The sequence below is a fragment of the Priceomyces carsonii genome (assembly GCF_900007245.1).
Source record: "Priceomyces carsonii strain CBS4050 genome assembly, scaffold: Debaryomyces_carsonii_scaffold_1, whole genome shotgun sequence".
Lineage (NCBI taxonomy): Eukaryota > Fungi > Ascomycota > Pichiomycetes > Serinales > Debaryomycetaceae > Priceomyces > Priceomyces carsonii.
Window position 1 is genome coordinate 1,218,113 of NW_026946674.1, and position 16,816 is coordinate 1,234,928.

The 16,816-nt window shown below is 36.9% G+C and overlaps 10 protein-coding genes across 10 annotated transcripts, besides 1 other annotated feature; 2 read left to right on the top strand and 8 right to left on the bottom strand.

The window, feature by feature from the left end:
* Positions 1–4: 4 nt before the first annotated feature.
* On the bottom strand, positions 5–1,336 carry PRCAT00000670001 (uncharacterized protein; the record flags this gene model as incomplete). Its single annotated transcript, XM_062956577.1, has 1 exon — positions 5–1,336. One exon carries the CDS (start codon positions 1,334–1,336, stop codon positions 5–7), a length of 1,332 nt encoding a protein of 443 aa, XP_062807505.1.
* Positions 1,337–1,626: 290 nt separating this feature from the next.
* Positions 1,627–4,797, bottom strand: PRCAT00000671001 (uncharacterized protein; the record flags this gene model as incomplete). Its single annotated transcript, XM_062956579.1, has 1 exon — positions 1,627–4,797. The coding sequence occupies one exon, from the start codon at positions 4,795–4,797 to the stop codon at positions 1,627–1,629; it is 3,171 nt and encodes a 1,056-aa protein (XP_062807506.1).
* A 239-nt stretch (positions 4,798–5,036) lies between these two features.
* On the bottom strand, positions 5,037–5,315 carry RPS14B (40S ribosomal protein uS11; the record flags this gene model as incomplete). Its single annotated transcript, XM_062956580.1, has 1 exon — positions 5,037–5,315. One exon carries the CDS (start codon positions 5,313–5,315, stop codon positions 5,037–5,039), a length of 279 nt encoding a protein of 92 aa, XP_062807507.1.
* A 68-nt stretch (positions 5,316–5,383) lies between these two features.
* Positions 5,384–5,431: a sequence feature (Short protein (PRCAT00000673001, CUM63107.1) was converted to a misc_feature.).
* Positions 5,432–6,145: 714 nt separating this feature from the next.
* RPS22A (40S ribosomal protein uS8) lies at positions 6,146–6,538 on the bottom strand (the record flags this gene model as incomplete). The annotated part of the gene is made up of 1 exon (XM_062956581.1): positions 6,146–6,538. The coding sequence occupies one exon, from the start codon at positions 6,536–6,538 to the stop codon at positions 6,146–6,148; it is 393 nt and encodes a 130-aa protein (XP_062807508.1).
* Positions 6,539–7,554: 1,016 nt separating this feature from the next.
* On the bottom strand, positions 7,555–8,210 carry PRCAT00000676001 (uncharacterized protein; the record flags this gene model as incomplete). The annotated part of the gene is made up of 2 exons (XM_062956582.1): positions 7,555–8,055; positions 8,184–8,210. The coding sequence occupies 2 exons, from the start codon at positions 8,208–8,210 to the stop codon at positions 7,555–7,557; spliced, it is 528 nt and encodes a 175-aa protein (XP_062807509.1).
* Positions 8,211–8,419: 209 nt separating this feature from the next.
* LKH1 (bifunctional aminopeptidase/epoxide hydrolase) lies at positions 8,420–10,282 on the bottom strand (the record flags this gene model as incomplete). The annotated part of the gene is made up of 1 exon (XM_062956583.1): positions 8,420–10,282. The coding sequence occupies one exon, from the start codon at positions 10,280–10,282 to the stop codon at positions 8,420–8,422; it is 1,863 nt and encodes a 620-aa protein (XP_062807510.1).
* A 918-nt stretch (positions 10,283–11,200) lies between these two features.
* Positions 11,201–12,832, top strand: PRCAT00000678001 (uncharacterized protein; the record flags this gene model as incomplete). Its single annotated transcript, XM_062956584.1, has 1 exon — positions 11,201–12,832. The coding sequence occupies one exon, from the start codon at positions 11,201–11,203 to the stop codon at positions 12,830–12,832; it is 1,632 nt and encodes a 543-aa protein (XP_062807511.1).
* Positions 12,833–12,930: 98 nt separating this feature from the next.
* Positions 12,931–14,268, bottom strand: PRCAT00000679001 (uncharacterized protein; the record flags this gene model as incomplete). Its single annotated transcript, XM_062956585.1, has 1 exon — positions 12,931–14,268. The coding sequence occupies one exon, from the start codon at positions 14,266–14,268 to the stop codon at positions 12,931–12,933; it is 1,338 nt and encodes a 445-aa protein (XP_062807512.1).
* Positions 14,269–14,441: 173 nt separating this feature from the next.
* Positions 14,442–15,806, top strand: PRCAT00000680001 (uncharacterized protein; the record flags this gene model as incomplete). Its single annotated transcript, XM_062956586.1, has 1 exon — positions 14,442–15,806. One exon carries the CDS (start codon positions 14,442–14,444, stop codon positions 15,804–15,806), a length of 1,365 nt encoding a protein of 454 aa, XP_062807513.1.
* A 31-nt stretch (positions 15,807–15,837) lies between these two features.
* Positions 15,838–16,554, bottom strand: PRCAT00000681001 (ubiquitin-specific protease; the record flags this gene model as incomplete). The annotated part of the gene is made up of 1 exon (XM_062956587.1): positions 15,838–16,554. One exon carries the CDS (start codon positions 16,552–16,554, stop codon positions 15,838–15,840), a length of 717 nt encoding a protein of 238 aa, XP_062807514.1.
* Between the last annotated feature and the right edge of the window lie 262 nt (positions 16,555–16,816).

A 16,816-nucleotide genomic window follows, 5' to 3' on the forward strand; every position in this document is an offset into this window, starting at 1 on the left:
TTTTCTAATCATTATGATAGTAACGCTCCTTTTTAGCTCGTTCAGTATAATTTGATTTTTCTTTACTGTATGATTCAGAAGGATTGTTCCAACCATTTGATGTATCAAAGTTTGTCTTGGTCCAATAAGCAAAAGGATAAGATGGCTGTGTCTTCACAGGGTCATCCTCTTTTATAATTCCTTTGCTGATTTGACGATTAATAAGACCATCCAAATAATTAGAAATATGATCTCTAAAAAATTCAAAATTTTTGTACTTTACAATGTCCCTTGGACCTTCGTAAATTATTTTCTTGAGCAATGACGGAATCATTGGCTCATCTTTCATTTCTTCAATAGAATAAAAGACAGGATGATTAGTGAATATAATTGCTCTTGATTTGGGCAATCTTCTTAAAGTCTGTCTTTCAACTCTAACATTAAAGTCCATGGGCTCTGAGCTTTTCATCTCTGCTTCGATATCCTTTTTAAGCTTAGGAATTTGGTAAACACTGTTGATCTTTAGTTTATGATCCCATGAAATATACCAAGAAGCTCTTTCAACAGGATCGCCAACACTCATTTTATTCATCCATCTTTCCATTGACTTTTGCAATTTTTCTTTATAATACGGGACATCTTCGTGGATGACGTCCATGTGTTTGCCAATTTTCTCGTTAACTCCAAAGGATCCTCCAGGGAACGGGACTGCTGCGGCAACTAAGTAATGCAAGTCATCCTTTGGATTTTTTTTCACGATATAGAAATCTTCCTTGGCCATTTTTGAAACGTAGACCAAAGGTTGCTCCTTCAAGGGCAACGTCATATCAAGAGTCTCAGATGTCAAAAGATTCTTCACAATCTTTCCCTTTGAACCACGGTCTTCGACTAGAATAAAAAGTAAGGGATATCGAATCAACATGTGATCTGTAACTATTTCCATTAACTCAACAGCTGCATCGTAACCTTCAGGTAAGCAATCTATATTTTGATTGCCGTACTTCATTATTATTCTTTCCTTCTCTTGGATATAGTGCCAGTAATATTTATCCATATCCAACCAATGGTTTATGTCTAGTTTGAAAATAGACATTGTCTGGTGGTATGGCCATCTGAATGGCCTCCAAGGTCTATCATCATAGTTTTTCACCTGTTCAGGGGTAATCATAAGAGGAGTCGGTTTTGGAAGTTCATCATTTGAATATGTCAGTTTTCTCGAGGCCTGTGGTGACGGTGGGTTTGAGAAGCTAAGGTATTGTTTGTAAAACTTCTCGAATGATCCCTTACTGGCTATCTTAGAAAGCCCAAGGATCAAAGACAATCCTGCAACAAATAAAATTAGACTAAAATCGAGCATTCTGTCACACCCGATAGTTATCTCTTCAAATCAATTGAACCTTTAGTTAACTAACGTGATGTCGAATAGAAGCACATATTCTCAAATTTATACATTCCGATTACCTATGATCAGTGGTCTGTAATATTTTATCCAATTTAGGTTCCAGTATGATTGCGAAAAATCTTATCAGCGCTCGGGATAGTGTTACTTATTAGGGTAATGCAACTACAAGGACTGTGTCTAACACTGTAAGACGAATGCAGTATATACAGGAAAATCGATTTTATTTACTAGAATTAGAAGAACGACTACCTAGTTGAACCTAACTTTCTAGGCATTATGTCCTTGAAATAGTGGTCAACTTCGTCTGAGAATTGTGCCAAAACTGTTTCTTGTTGATGAGAAGGCTTGTCTTTCATACGAAGGGATAACTTTGAGAATATCATATCAATCCATTGGTCTATGACATTGGCATCACGGAATGCAAGATAGCCAAGATACTGACTGAATGATTGATGATTGAATTTCATAAATAAATAGGAATTTTTGTTATGCTCAGATATCAATTGAGAGTATTTGGAGGAACTGAATGGATTCAAGATCAGTGAACAATGTACGACGATAGACTCGAACTTCTTGTCAAGTAGCAACAGGGTAAGTTTTTCTGCAATGTTAGGTCCTAGGTTTAGACTTAAAGTTTTACTGTATACCGCAAACTTGTAGTAGTCTGCACCCACAGAGTTAAACTTAGTACATATGTCTGATAATCTGTTAATCTTTTCTCCGCCAGTATTCTTTAGCTGGCTCATGAATGATCTTGATATAAAATAGTTAACTGAAAGTAATTTTGCCAAACTGTCACTATGATTCACTATAGGGAGCATGATTTCTGAGGAATCCCAAATGAAGAAAGAATGCAAATTGTTCCTTGGGGTGTTTTTCAATACCATATCAAGCATCGGTACCCTTTTAGTGTCGAACGGTATCAAAGGCTTGTCGAGCGCATGGTTTAAAAGACTTGTCATGAGCTGTTTTCTTTCAATAGTATTTTGGTCAACTAGCCAATAACCGAGATACTCGAAAGTGTTGGCCACATTGCTTAATTTTTGGACTTGATTATCGTTTTGCTTTAAATAAAAAGAAATGATATCGAACATTTCCATCTTAGATTTAATGAAGCTATCAAGACCATGGTTCAAGATCAGTAAGTCGATAGCGAATTTTAAGTACAGTTGGCTAACTTTTATGGCCAAAGCTGAATTGAGAGAATATTTGACATCTTGAATTTCTGGTAAAGGAAGATCAGTGTGTTGATCTTTAAGTTTCTTGTACCTTTGCTCTTTGAGCAAACTAGTCAACGAAAGCTCCAACTTGCCGAACTCCTCTCTAAAACAGTGAATTAAATCTTTGGAATCTAGATAGTTCAAATCATTGACCAAATCTGAAAAAAGAAGAGTTAATCGTTCCACCCATTTTTCAAGCTGACCATTTAGATACAATATGGATACATACTGCGAAAACTGGCTATGAAGCAACGTATTGTTGAAACGCCGTTTAATCAACAAGCTTTTGTATTTCCTATTCTCAATTAAATCGAATGTATTGGCACTTGATAATAAAAAGTTATAAAACTGATTTGACGTAAGCAATCTCATCAAGTCTGGAATAAGCTCAATATTTTCTGAGTTGAGTTTTTTCATGAGGTGATATCTAACCAAGAGCCTATATCTGGTAGCTCCCAACTCACACCACGAGTGCAAACATTGTTTGATATCTTCATCATAAAGCCATCTATTCTTTTTATTTTTATCTCTCCCTCTGTCTTGGCCCGAGATAATGGAACAATTAACAAGTATGAACCTCGTATACAATGATTTATTTGAGAGGGCTGGGAGAGCCAATGCTGATTTTGGTTGTTGTGTAACATCTTGATTAATTCCGAGAGAGGGAACTCCTTTTTCATAAACTAAATATTTGGTCTGTTCCATCAAGTAATTGAGATCAAGTTTTGTAGGCCCGTTCTCCCAAAAACTTAAAATAAAAGTACTGCATTGTTCTCTGTCAGCTAAGGCAAATAAACCCATATACGTCAAACATGAACATTTAATTCTACCAAAGCTTGTATCAACTACTGCCTGCTTATTAATATTTGCATCTACATGATTAAGCACGGTCTTATAATAGATTCGAATGCCCTTCTCTTCGTCCGTTGGGATGCCATTTGTCATAATAGCACCTTGGATCACAGAAAGTAAATGATCCTTCCCAAGTTTTTCAACTTGAAATTCCATTTCTCCACTTAAATCACCACTTGGAAGTATCTTATCAGTCAATGCTGTCGGTAAAATAATGTTTGGAACCTTTGGGCCAATGAACATGATATCATTACTCTTCCAGGCTGAGAAATTGCTTGAGAATAAATCTGTATGTTGTAATAAATGTGACGTTACATGTTCTAACCATGGCTCGAGAGAATCACCCTCTAGGTCAAGTAGAGCCACGTATCGATAGAACACTTTTCTAATAGATTCTTTTGGTAACTTTTTAATAAGGTCGTATTCCGGTATTATTCTATCAAAGAGTGAAAATCGTAAAAGGTTTGAAATGTTTACATCTAGTCTTTCATGGACCTCTAAGAAAAGGGTATCTGATTTTTTATGAAGCTTAAACATTGCCAGCAAAAAATTGAACTCGAAAGATAACTTTCCAAAATTTTCCAAGTCATTGAGTTTAGATCTTAAAGTATCTTCCTGGTATTCTCCTTCTATGTAGTCATGAAATTCCTCTAACTTCTTTGTATCTATCAAGTAAATAGGGTTTAGATTTGCTATCTTTTTTATAATTGGTAATTCGAGTGGTGATGATCTTTCTGACTGAACGATATCAAGGTCAATCTTATCACCTTGAAGTCTGGGAGAATAACAATCAAGACATTGCTCGATTGAGACGACTTCCTCCGTCGTTATATCCTCATCAATAAAGCTGGTTACGAATCGCTCACAACTTTGTCTATCAGATAAGGCGTAGAGCCCCAAGAACTGTAATACTCCTAACTCATCGTTTCTTAAATTCCATGATTTGAATGCTTTAGATATGGACTCAATGAAAGAATTTGCTATTTTTAATCCGTCTTGGTAAGTAACAAAAGCCCTTGTCCTATTCAAATGCCTGAGAATAAAATGCGAAATAAAGAGCTTCCCGAAGTCCTTGGAATCATTATTATCCCAAATAACTTTTGACGTCACTAGTGCTTGCTTTCTGTCTCCTTCCTTGAATTTAAGGGGCCTGTAATTGGGGATTAGGGGGATATTTCTTCTAACAGGACGAGTGAGATGAGTCTTCTCGTATTTAAATTTAGAGGACAGCATGAGTGACTCCACTAACGCTTTCACATCGTTAGCGCTAGAGTTCCATCTTCTCTGTAGAAACCTTGCTCGACTACAAGACTTCTTGAAGTATAAACCGCCAGCTACCAACATTAATTGATAAACAGAGAGAATCTCACTCAAGTTACTTGCGAAGATTTGAAATACTGATTAAATTTTTATAAATGTACATTTTTCATATATAAGGAGAAGGTTAACCTTGCAATTAAATGCAGAAAGTTGATTAAAGGGAAGCTCTTCAAAGAAAAGGTAACAAGTATATAATCCCTGACCCTTAATAAAAAAATTAAAGAGTAGTTACTAGACGTAATAATGATGACATGATTTCGCAATCACAATCTTCTACCTCTTCTACCACCCTTTCTTCTTGTGGAATCAGATGGAACTGGGGTGACATCTTCAATTCTACCGATTCTTAAACCGGATCTAGCCAAAGCTCTCAAGGCAGATTGACCACCTGGACCTGGAGTCTTGGTCTTAGTACCACCAGTAGCTCTCATTTTAACGTGAACAGCGGTGATACCAACTTCTTTACATTTCTGAGCAACATCTTGAGCTGCCAACATAGCGGCATAAGGAGAAGACTCATCTCTATCAGCCTTGACTTTCATACCACCAGTAACTCTGGCAATAGTTTCTCTACCAGATAAATCAGTGACGTGAACGAAAGTATCGTTGAATGAAGCAAAAATACGGGCAACACCAAATACTTGGGAGCCATCTCTAACTGGACCTAAAATTATGTTAGAATAAAACTCATGTAAACAGGAGAATTTAAAGTCTACTAAAAGTTCAGTCTATCGAATACTGGTAAAGAGGGAAATATTGTATCCTGATCTTAAAACGAGGACTTGTAGTCTCCCTTCAAGTTTTTCTAAATCTAAAAGCAAGTGACATTCTTAACTTATTTCTCTGAAATATTCTGAACATTCTCTCTTTGCTTTAATATCCATCCACTTTCAAAGAAGAGTATCTTATTTACAAAAAAATTTTAATCATCGATGTACTCCTAGCTCTTCGTCCCAATGATTTCCTCTAAAGACAGAACTAACGAACTCTTATTGACTTCCAATTAATAGAAATAACACATACCAGAAGACATATTTGATATTCTTATAATCTGATTTTACTAGTTACAACTAGAGAACACCTTGAATAATTTTCAGACTTGGTAAATGTCGCTAGTAGTATTGGAGTCCAAAAATTGAATTTTTTTCACACAAAAAGTGAGCATCTTTGCACGCCCTCTCACGTGCACTTACCAAACTGGGGCTACAGCCCCAGTTAAAATACATAACATTTCTCTAGTCATTGTATGGCATCGAACTACACCATGCCCTCATGAGCATACTCTTGAACATACTCTACTTCGATCTAACTCAAAGAAAGATCATTAATACATGGTACTATTATCAAACTGTATTAGTGTATGTAATGATATCTAGTAAACGAATCCCAAAATCTTACCAGATACATGCTTTCTTCTGGCCTCCTCGTGGTCCATGATACCAGCGGATGTGGTCAAGATAACGTAACCGAACTGTCTGGCTGGTAACAAGTTATCAGTCCATCTCTCGATGTCACCAATTTTGACGTTAAATCTTGGGGAAATAACACCACATTTGTTTAATCTACCATTCAACTGAACGACGATCTTTCCTGATCTGTGGTCGTCAATATATTCGAATTCACCAATGTAGCCGTGCTTTTGCATAACAGTCAAGAATTTAATGATGACCTTGGATGATGGTCTAATCAAGACTTGACGCTTACCGGTCTTTTCGGCATTGTTAATGGAGTTCAACGCATCTGCGAGTACTGAAGTTCTGGTCATCTTCTGTAGGTCTCTATAGACTATCTAATGGTATATTCGCAGTTCTTTATCTTTGAAGTCCAAACTAACAGTTCGAAATTTTTCACTTCCTGAGTGAGCGAAGACAGTGAAAAAAAAATTTGTCGTGTGCGAGAGTATGTCGTATACTTGTCGCCCTAATGTCGTTGCTAGAGTTTTAGTAGTTTTTGTGTAAATAATTTCTCTTTTGTGTCATTTTAAATTTTTTCGGATCCAAACCTTTCCCTTGTTCGTGAAAAATTCTTCAGAGTACATTTTTATCTCAGTCATTCTTAGATTGAATTAATTGATAGAGAATACATAAAGATGCCAGTATGTACATACGATAAAGGGAGTGGGCACTATGATAGTTTTGAATATATTATGGATATATTTGAATAAATTTTGGTAAAATGATGTGTGGAACCAGTTGAGTAAAGTTTTCAAGATTGAACCATTTGGTTAACTTTGAATGATACTCAAAAGCATCGTTATAAGATTGAAAGCTCCTTCTTTCCTGAGAATGATGATATAAATTCCAAAAGAAGCTTGTCAGGAAAGTTGAAATTTTGTAAACATATTTATACTCCTTATACTATCGATCAGCCTTCCATATCCGAGCTCAACATAGGACTCATACTAACACCACTTTAGTCTCAAAAATCATTCAGAATCAAGCAAAAATTAGCTAAGGCTAAGAAACAAAACAGACCATTGCCTCAATGGATTAGATTAAGATCTGGTAACACTATTAACTACAATGCTAAAAGAAGACACTGGAGAAGAACGAAGTTGAACCTCTAAGCTGCTTTCTGCGAGGTTTTTCACAGTGTTCTTATGATAGATACGACAAGAAGAACTTTGTTCTTTTACTTTGTATAATGTAGGTCTATTATAGCATGTTTAATTTACGTCAGACAAATTAAATTAGTCTTAAAATATTGTTTAACTTGTAAAACTGTATGGCAATTCATTTTGAGATACAACTCACTATCTAGCACTACTTTATTTACTTCAAATCAAACTTCTTCTTCAAATACTGTTTCAATAGGTTTTTCCATCAATGACGCATGAGACAAAACAGAAACACCGCTTGAGCCAACCAACCACATCAGAGTAGAAAGTGGATTTGCAAAAAGCGTTAATGGAATAGCAATAATTAATAACCCTGTGTATAATTGTGAAGTGTTGAACCTACCAATCGGTAAGACCAAATCTTCGCCTCCTAATCTATTAATTCCATAAATTCCGCCTGCCACAAGAAAAATTACGAAAAGTAACAAAGCATTACTGATCAAAGCATAAATACTTAAAATTATGACGATGGCAACATAGTTAGCTGAAAAATACTTCAAATTATAAGATGCCCTGCTTTGCGCCTCCCCGAAATTTGCTGGCTTAGAAATCCTTCTGAAATCAAAAAATTCCTGTGGCGGACGGAGCTTCGAAAGTGACTTCTGTAGACTTTGCACGTCATTACGAAACCTCTCAAGGTTAAGATGATCGGAAACTTGTGACAACTATATCTTGTTAATAAATAGCTCTTTCATATCTGGCTAGTATAATCAGTGAAAAAAAAAAGCAGCGGCATAGAAACACTCCTCTTATGGGATCTGGCTGAGTGATCACTTCTAAGTTATCAACTTACAGAGAGATTAGACAAGGAAAGTGACATGTTGTAGATTCGATGACTCTCTGTTGGATATCTGTTTACGTGTTTATTAGCGCATCTTAAGAATAAAATCAATATATTACACAAAACTGTCCTTCAAGGTGTTATCGTAATAATGTGTAGAAAGGTAAAAACTATAAATAAAAGTAAGGTGAGGTTTAGTACAAGAGGAATTTCTTGCAAGGCAAAATTTGAGTCTATGCATGTTCACCCTAAATTAAGTTTAAATCTTTTTTCACCATTGACCTACAAATTGGATGATATCTAGATTCGAACTGCTTGAAATAATGAATTGCTAATTCATGGTCAACTTTGTTGAGTAAGACGTAGCCTGGTCTCACAAACTTCATTCTTCCAACAGTACCCAAGAATTCTCCTAACCTCTTGTAAAAATGCTGATTCTCACCGGTGACTTGAAGAATCAACCATCTAGAGAGCACTTCACAATTGCTTGATTTAGAGTAGTCAGTGTATATTTCGTTGAGAGCTTCTAATGCCGATTTGTGAGACTTCCATGTAAAAGTACCAATCTTTTCAAATGAGATCAAACTGTCCAAAAATACAACCGATTGATTTGCACTGAAGCAAGTAATGTCCTTTTTATCGAAATACTTTTTGTAATCGTCATTATTTTCGGTTATTTCTTTGTACCATTTATCTGCTAAGCTGTAGCATTGATCCGCTAAGCTAGTGTCAAAATTTGGCTTTACTGGAGGCATACCTGGATTAAATATCCATGCTTTCCAATCAATAGAGTCAAGTTCTTTCTTTTTGTCTGAGAAAAATTCGTAGAGCAAATCCAAGAACTGATAGGTATCCAAAGATTTGTTTTTAAACCTTTTGAAATAATGTGGAATGAATGGATCAAATACTTCAGTTCCTCCTAATGTTTGTTCGATATGGTACAACAATGTGAAACCCTTTTCGTAGGGGACCACAGAAAAAGCGTCATCAGGGCTACATCTGTCTTTCAAATTGACTACTAAAGGAGAATACCTATCAGCGTTCTTCATTCCCTTGATAGCATTTTGAAGATCATTCCAACCAATAATTGCGCTAAAGTCCCTTGCGGCATTACCGTGAAGGCGTCCTGTTATGCGTCTTTCTAAGTACACTGTCCAGCCTTCGTTTAACCAAAGGTGTTCCCATGAGCAGTTAGTAGCTAAATTCCCCGACCAAGAATGCGCAAGCTCGTGAGCAATTACATCGACATTTTGGCGGTCTCCTGAAATCAAGGTTGGTGTTGCAAAAGTCATGTTAGGGTTTTCCATTCCACCATAAGGAAAGCTCATCGGAAGAACCAACACGTCATATTGGTCCCACGGATAGGTGAATATGAGTGCCTCAGCTATCTTAATGAAATTTTCCATATCATGCTCGAATTCTCTTTTACAGGCTTCAATCATAAGTGGCTCACAGTAAACGTGAGATCTAGGACCTATGGGTGCCTTCACTATATCTCCTGATGCAATTGCGACAACATAAGATGGAATACATATAGGTTGGTTGAACGTGTATACGCCATCTTTAATACCTGCGGGTAAACCAGACATCAATGTGAAGTATGGTGATCTTGCAGACATCTTATAAGGCGACTTTACAGATGGAGTATCAAAGCAGGGAAACAAGCTCCTGGCGTGTATGTTTGCACATTGGGAGAACAAGTATGGGCTCTTTTTTCCATCAGTGGCCTCTTTTTCCAAAAACTGTAGCGCTGTACATTTGGATGTGGTTTCGAACTCTATCGATAAGCTGACTTTCGATCCAGTTTCATCGGCGTATTTGATTCTTAAGATCGATCCTAACTCATGGTTGCTATTAATGACTTCAAAATCTACCTTGCTACCGTCTACCGAAGTAGAGATCACTTTCAAATGTGATATATCTAAATCTATGTTCTTCGTGGACTTCAAATACTCCAATTCGTAATGTACTTTTCCTTCCACAATCTTTTTGTCGAACAATATATTGAGCTTCAAGTCCGTCTCGAGAACCTTGAAATACTTATAGTTAGAAAGCGTCGATGGATCATATTCCGGAGATTCAGATGGTCTAAATGATTCAATTGAATCCATGTTAAACTGCGTTTTGGTAATTGTTAAAACTTTGGACGTTATTTTAAAGTTCGCTACGCTTCTCTTTTCATGGATATTATAGTTAGGTCTTGATATAAGGCGAGCCGCACGATAATTGATGCAGTTCTCAACACAAGTTGGCATGAAACGGTTACATATGCGTAACAATGCCGTTTGTGGAGTTGGGCACCAAATTTGTGCCACTTGATTAGAGTCACTCTAGTCACGCGGCAGCTAGCGATACTACAGTGATGCCCTCTGAAGTCTTGATACCATTTGTACTCGCTACTCATGAAGCTAATACCAGTAAAAGGAGCCCAGAGTCTGCGCGCTATTCTGAACCTATTGCAAAATAGGAGTGGTCCTTATAGCATCTTAATATATAAAGTAGAATAATATCGAAGTATATGGTTGTACGGCCCTAGCACCTAAACGGCATTTTAAGCACATCTCTGCAACCTGTCGGAACGAGTCCAGAGAACGGTCAAGAATGTCCAAGTAGGACTTCGGCTCCTATTGCTAAGGTAATACAACAAAAGTTTAGGTTTTATCTCATTTACTCAACATACCATTATTCGTATAAAATAATAGAATAGTCACTCTCTTATAAAGTTCTACTTGTAGAGTATTCATTTTATTTATAGATCACTCTCCTCCCATAGTGGGTCTGTCACGTGCAGTTGTCTTTGTATCAATATGTTTACATAGGACTAGCGTGTTGGGGAAAACGTAGAAAGCACGTTATAATAATACTATAGCTTACAACTGCTTGAACGAGAGAAATTCTTGACACCTTTAGTATTGCTTGATAAAAGGAAAGATAGAGCTGGTCTTGAGTGGCGTAGCTATCGACTAATTACGTCAGGAACTTCGATCTAGGTGAAGTAAAAGAACCTGGATAGGAAGTGTTAAATCAAGATGGCGCCGCCAAAGAGATATGAGCTTAAGGACTCCCCCTTACAACAGCTTCAGAACCAAATGGGAAGGGCCAAACTCGATAGCTCTGATTTCGTGAGGCGTCCCAGAATGAGCGATTCTCTAGCGACTGTCAGTAACTCAGTTGGAGATCAGGAAAGTTTATACTCGTTCGACTCTGTCAGTACGAATGGTAGGCTACTTGATAGATTGGGTCTTGATGACGAGGTGCAAAGCAATTATCCTGACGATGATATGACGCGAAGGAATAGTTTGGTGTCAATCAAAACTACGGAAAGATTATTGGACAGATTAGGATTGGATGAGCCCGATGAGCTTGAGCCAGGAAACTCAGTCACATTCATTCAAACTAAAAATAGCAAGTTTTCTCCCATTACAACGTCTGCTGGTGTCAACAGATACCTGTCTAGTAGATCTAATGCTCTGGCTGGATCATCTAGTGCTCCAGGTAGTACAAATGCAAAGATGAACATCAAGAATATTCCAAAAAACATAGTCTTGCAAAATCCTAATGCTTCAATTGATTCATTAAAAGCTGATGTTCTGAGGATAGAAAACAGCAAACCTGTGGAAACGCAACCTAATGTCGCTTTCCAGCCCTCGACGCCTAAGAGTTCGACGCAAAAGAGTAGTTATTCGCCATTTACTGATTCAGGGAGTCCCTGCGCTCCTGGGCAGCATCTTGAGAATTATTCCGGTAACTCAAATGAAGATTTCACCCAATCCCCATCGATTTCAAGATCCTCGGCAACTTCCTCACCTAGAGTGCCTATGCCGCTCATGCGAACTCCATCCTTACCTATAAGCATTGATAGCTCAGGATCTGGTACATCTTCTCCATCTTCTAGACGGGTTCTTTCAGACAATACGTCAACTGCTACTCTCGGTAGTTCTGGCTCCCTCACTCCGGAATCAAGAACGAAATTAGCTGTCCAATTAAGAGGAATGGGTAAGCACAGAGAAGCGTCATATCAAATTCACATTGCTGCAAGTCCGCCACATAATTATTATAAAGCCATGTTCTTGTATTCCATGGCACTAAGATATGGTCAAGGGGTTAAGCAAAGTGACCGTAACTCGCTAGCTTGGCTCTGTAAATGCATTATAACTAGCTCATGCTCCAAAACCGATACTGTTATCGAAAAATTAAACACGTCGCAACCTGAGGAACTCTTATCTCGAATTCTAAGAAATTTAGATAATGACGATCCTGTAGATCCAATTCAGCTTTACGATTACTACTCTAGTCTTCCAAAAGCACAATTGGCAAAAGTAATCAGCATGGCTAAGAGCCAACTGAATGCTGTACCGATGGCGTACCATGAGTTAGCAAATGCTTTACTTAATGGCTGGGGTTTACCATCAAAGAATGAAATTGATGGTATTAAACTCCTTTCAAAATCAGCTTCAATGGGAAACGTCAGTTCCATGAATCAGCTAGGAGAAATTTGGAGTATGAAGACAAAACATCATAAAAAAGATTTGTATCAAGCGTCTGCATGGTTGAGGTTAAGTGAAATATTGGGTACTAAATCGGTCGGTAACAGTTGGATTTACAAAGAGAAGTATTTACCTGGGGAAAAGAAGAGCAAAGCAAAAGACATTGATGCATAAAATACAGATAATATAAGGTCTAGTATTTATATTATTGAAAAAAAGAAAAAAATTATGGACCAAATAATGTCTAAATTTATTTCATTAGCATTTGTATATTAGAAGGATCCACTCTTTAGCATATATTGAATCTCACTTTGAGGGTTCTTGACATTAAAATTTTTAGTAAATTCATCGATAATCGCAACCTCAAGTCTCATCACTTCGTGTAAACTAGAGTATACTCCTAATGGCAAGTAATACTTTTGCTCCTCTGCGGGCAAGCGAATTGTTCTGTTTTGCCACGTCTGAGGAAATTTCGTGCTGAATGTGGACTCTAAAAAGTGAGGCTTTGATTTCCTGAAGGATTCAATAACCAACTCTTCATTACTAATAACTTGCTTTTGAAGCTGGATTAAGTCATCTTGTTTTTCTATTGAGCTTTTCTCTATTTTGCTTTGTATCAGTTTGAATAATATGGTATTGATTTTCTTGATAAATACAGCTCTTGTTTGAAACAAAAGGCATCGCATAATTTTAAGAAAATCCAAACTATATTTGCGTTCTTCAAAAGTCATCAAGTCATTAATGCATTCGATCAAGGTCAGAATATCTTTATTTAAATCTTTCCATATCTTTGATGAAGGTGGGACGCTTTGATTACTCTTCAACCTATCATCATAGTCGTAAGACATAAAGTATAAAAGTAAAGAGTCAATACCTATTATGAGTGAGGTAATGCTATTCTCCATTTGAGTCGACATCTTCTTAGCACTGTTAGCTAACTTTAACATTGTTTGTCTTTTGGATACGGTTTTCTTATCTACTGAATTAGGTGCAAGGGTTGAACTAGTTGACGAGTCCTCGTTTTTTGCTTTCAGAACCACAGCAGGAGACCTTTCTATGTCATATTTCAGCTTGCTTGCTTTGTCTAGGTTAATACCTAGTCCTTTTAAAGGCAGTGGGACTTGTTCTTTGAAGTGTCTATCATCTAAGTGAACTTTCGAGCTGTGGTGTCCACCATCGCCTGAGGGCTTCTCCAACGTCATATTTTGAGGTTTTGAAGTATTCTTGTTGGAAGAATTCTGACTGGGAACTGATGCACGTTTAGGGACTGGTTGGTGAATCTTAATCTCTGACTCTCTTTTTTCTCCTCTCTGTGAGTTAGCGAGTTCCGATAATGGTATATTATCTTCATCCTCGTTCTTGTTCGCTAATACCAGAGCCTTTTGGGCTCCAGGTTTGACCTCTAGCTCATCCTTTTCTGGGATCGTAGGAGATAGAATGGGAGGAAGTAGTCCTGAGTTCTCGTATGATTGGATTAAATCGTCTAGTTGCCAAGCTGATCTTCTGGGACTATTTAACGTGCCTATAAATGGACTTGATGATCTAGCCTTCTTAAAAGGATCTCTATTGGGCTTCTTAGATGTGTCTCCCTCGAATATAGAAGATCTCATCACTGTCAAGCCTTGCAATCGCTTGAACCCAAATGTGGTAGCCTCAATATAGAAATTTCAAATATATTTTCGAGATAGGCATTTTTATCATTTTAATTGTGTCTAATCTAGTAAAGACCTTTTTTACGTAATATTTCGTTAAATGGATCATATTATAGCAGGTTAGCTTGAAGATGTCTTACAATGAAGTCAATACTTCTCTTAAACTAGGAGAAAGGAAGAACTCAGATAAATCAGAAGAGGAGCCGAAAGCTCCCTTGGGGACCGTTGAATGGCCGAAGTCATTGCAAGATTTTGCAAAAAAGAGTTTCCGAAGAGCCAATGAAAGCCTTAATGAAAAAGAGAAGGTTGTTTTCAATGATCAGCTACAAAAGCTTATAGAAGAGGCATTTAATAGGGAAAAACTTTGGGAGAATAATTGGGATTTACAGAAGATTCCAATCTTGGATGGGGTTCAGTCTGTTGAGTTATATTGCAACAAAGCACCAAGTGTCGAAGTTTCGAATAATCGGAGGTCTAAAAGCACAGCAAATTCTAAGAGAGATGTTCAGGATATGAATTATGACTCTAATGAGCGCAAACGACAAAGAATGGAAAGATTTGCTAATCTGCCTGGGCATTCACCATCAACGCCTAATAATGGCAATACGTCTGGCAATGTAATTGTGGGTAAGTCAACGGATTTGGAGAAGAGATACTTAAGATTAACTTCTGAACCTAATCCTCAGAACGTGAGACCCCAAAACACACTCACAAAAAGTATCAAATTTGTGCTAAACAAGTACGAGGAAAATAAACGGTATTCTTACATCATAGACCAACTAAAATCCATAAGACAAGACTTGACAGTCCAACATATAAAAAATGACTTTACTATATACATTTACGAGACTAATGCCAAAATATCTTTGCAGAATGATGACTTGGGTGAATTTAACCAATGCCAATCTCAATTAAAATACTTATACTATTTAAAAAGAAAGCAAGACCACAAATACTCAAAGAGATTTTATGGAAACGAGCTAGAATTTTTGATATATCGAATGATATATATGATCGTAATGAATAACTACAGTGAGATATACAAGATTAAATTAAAAATGAAAGAGTTCGAGGAGTTCAAGAAAACTAAAACAGAAAAGGATCTTCTCAAGGTTGTTGAAAAACTCTTCGAGTTAAATGAAAATAGGCTAATAGGAAACTTTTATAAAGTTTTTGAAATAATTGATGAATTTAGACGAAATAAAGCATTAGCTTTAGGCTACAAATTAATAAAAGAGTCTCTTTTTAATAAGGAAGTCATCAAATCATTATTCAAGATATCAAAGAGCTATAAAAAAGTCCCAACAAGCTTCTTAGTCTCTCTCTTTAGACTTCGAGATGTTCAAGATTTAGAAGATTTTTTGAAAAAAAACAAACTAGAAGAGTTTCTATTGAATAGTACGGCTGAATTTGATTGCGTAAGTTCGAGGCATAGCATTGCTAAAATAATAGGCCAATTCACCTTCAACAAAATTGATATTAAGGGACAAGTATAGAAATTTTAGGCTCCCATAAACGTTAAACCATCTAACTCAATGAAGGTGCTATTCCCATTAAGGCAAACTTGAGCTTATTTTTTTCATCGGCCATGTCCATATATGATTGGATCTTTTGAACTAATTTAGGATCCTTAATTACACTTTCACCATCGCATGGACCCAAATCTATAGGTCCAGCTCTTCTTCCATCCAACTCATATAAATGACCATTTTTTCCTTTGATAAATGAAATGAAGTGGAAATCAACATGAGCTCCAGCCTCTGGTGCTTCTGTCTGACCCATAACTCCATAGTTCTCATCTAATTGAATCCTATGCTCTAGTCCTTCTACTAGCTTGGCTATATCTTCCTGTGGTATTGCTTTACTCAATTGGCCACTAAAATTAGCTAATATCAGGTTTTCCACAATAAGGTCTTTTGGAATATTCAATAATATATGTAGCAATGCGTATAGACCGCACCCATTACGTATTGTCTGGGGAACCCACTTAATCTCACTAAAAAGTTCATTGTTATACTTTGGACGACTACTGTCTTCTTGTTTTCTATGGCTTTCATAATCACCAGTTAAAGGAAAGAGAAGCATCACACCATACACTGGCTCCGGCAAAAATCCTAAAAGATCAGGGTCAGTCAAAGAGTAGATATCGCAGAACTGCAAGACAGGAGAGAGCCCCAACTTTTCTCCAAGTTCATTGAAAATATTTGGATTCGATTCCAATGGTATCACTGCTCTTTCAGACATTCCGTTACAGAATAAAATTTCGATACCTCAATATATTTATGTCTAAGTTTCCTTCTATGGCCCTTTCATTAGTCATTAGTCATTTCCAGAGAACCAATTTCTCATCCAGATTCAGTAAAGCATTACGTAAGACATATATTTTGAAATTTTCGGGCATGCCCACAAGCCCTACGCAAAAGCCCGGTCCTTGAAAATTTGTGCTCTGGTTTAGCATTTCAAGCTATTCACCATATATCTACAGCAACGATTGGTAATATAGCTA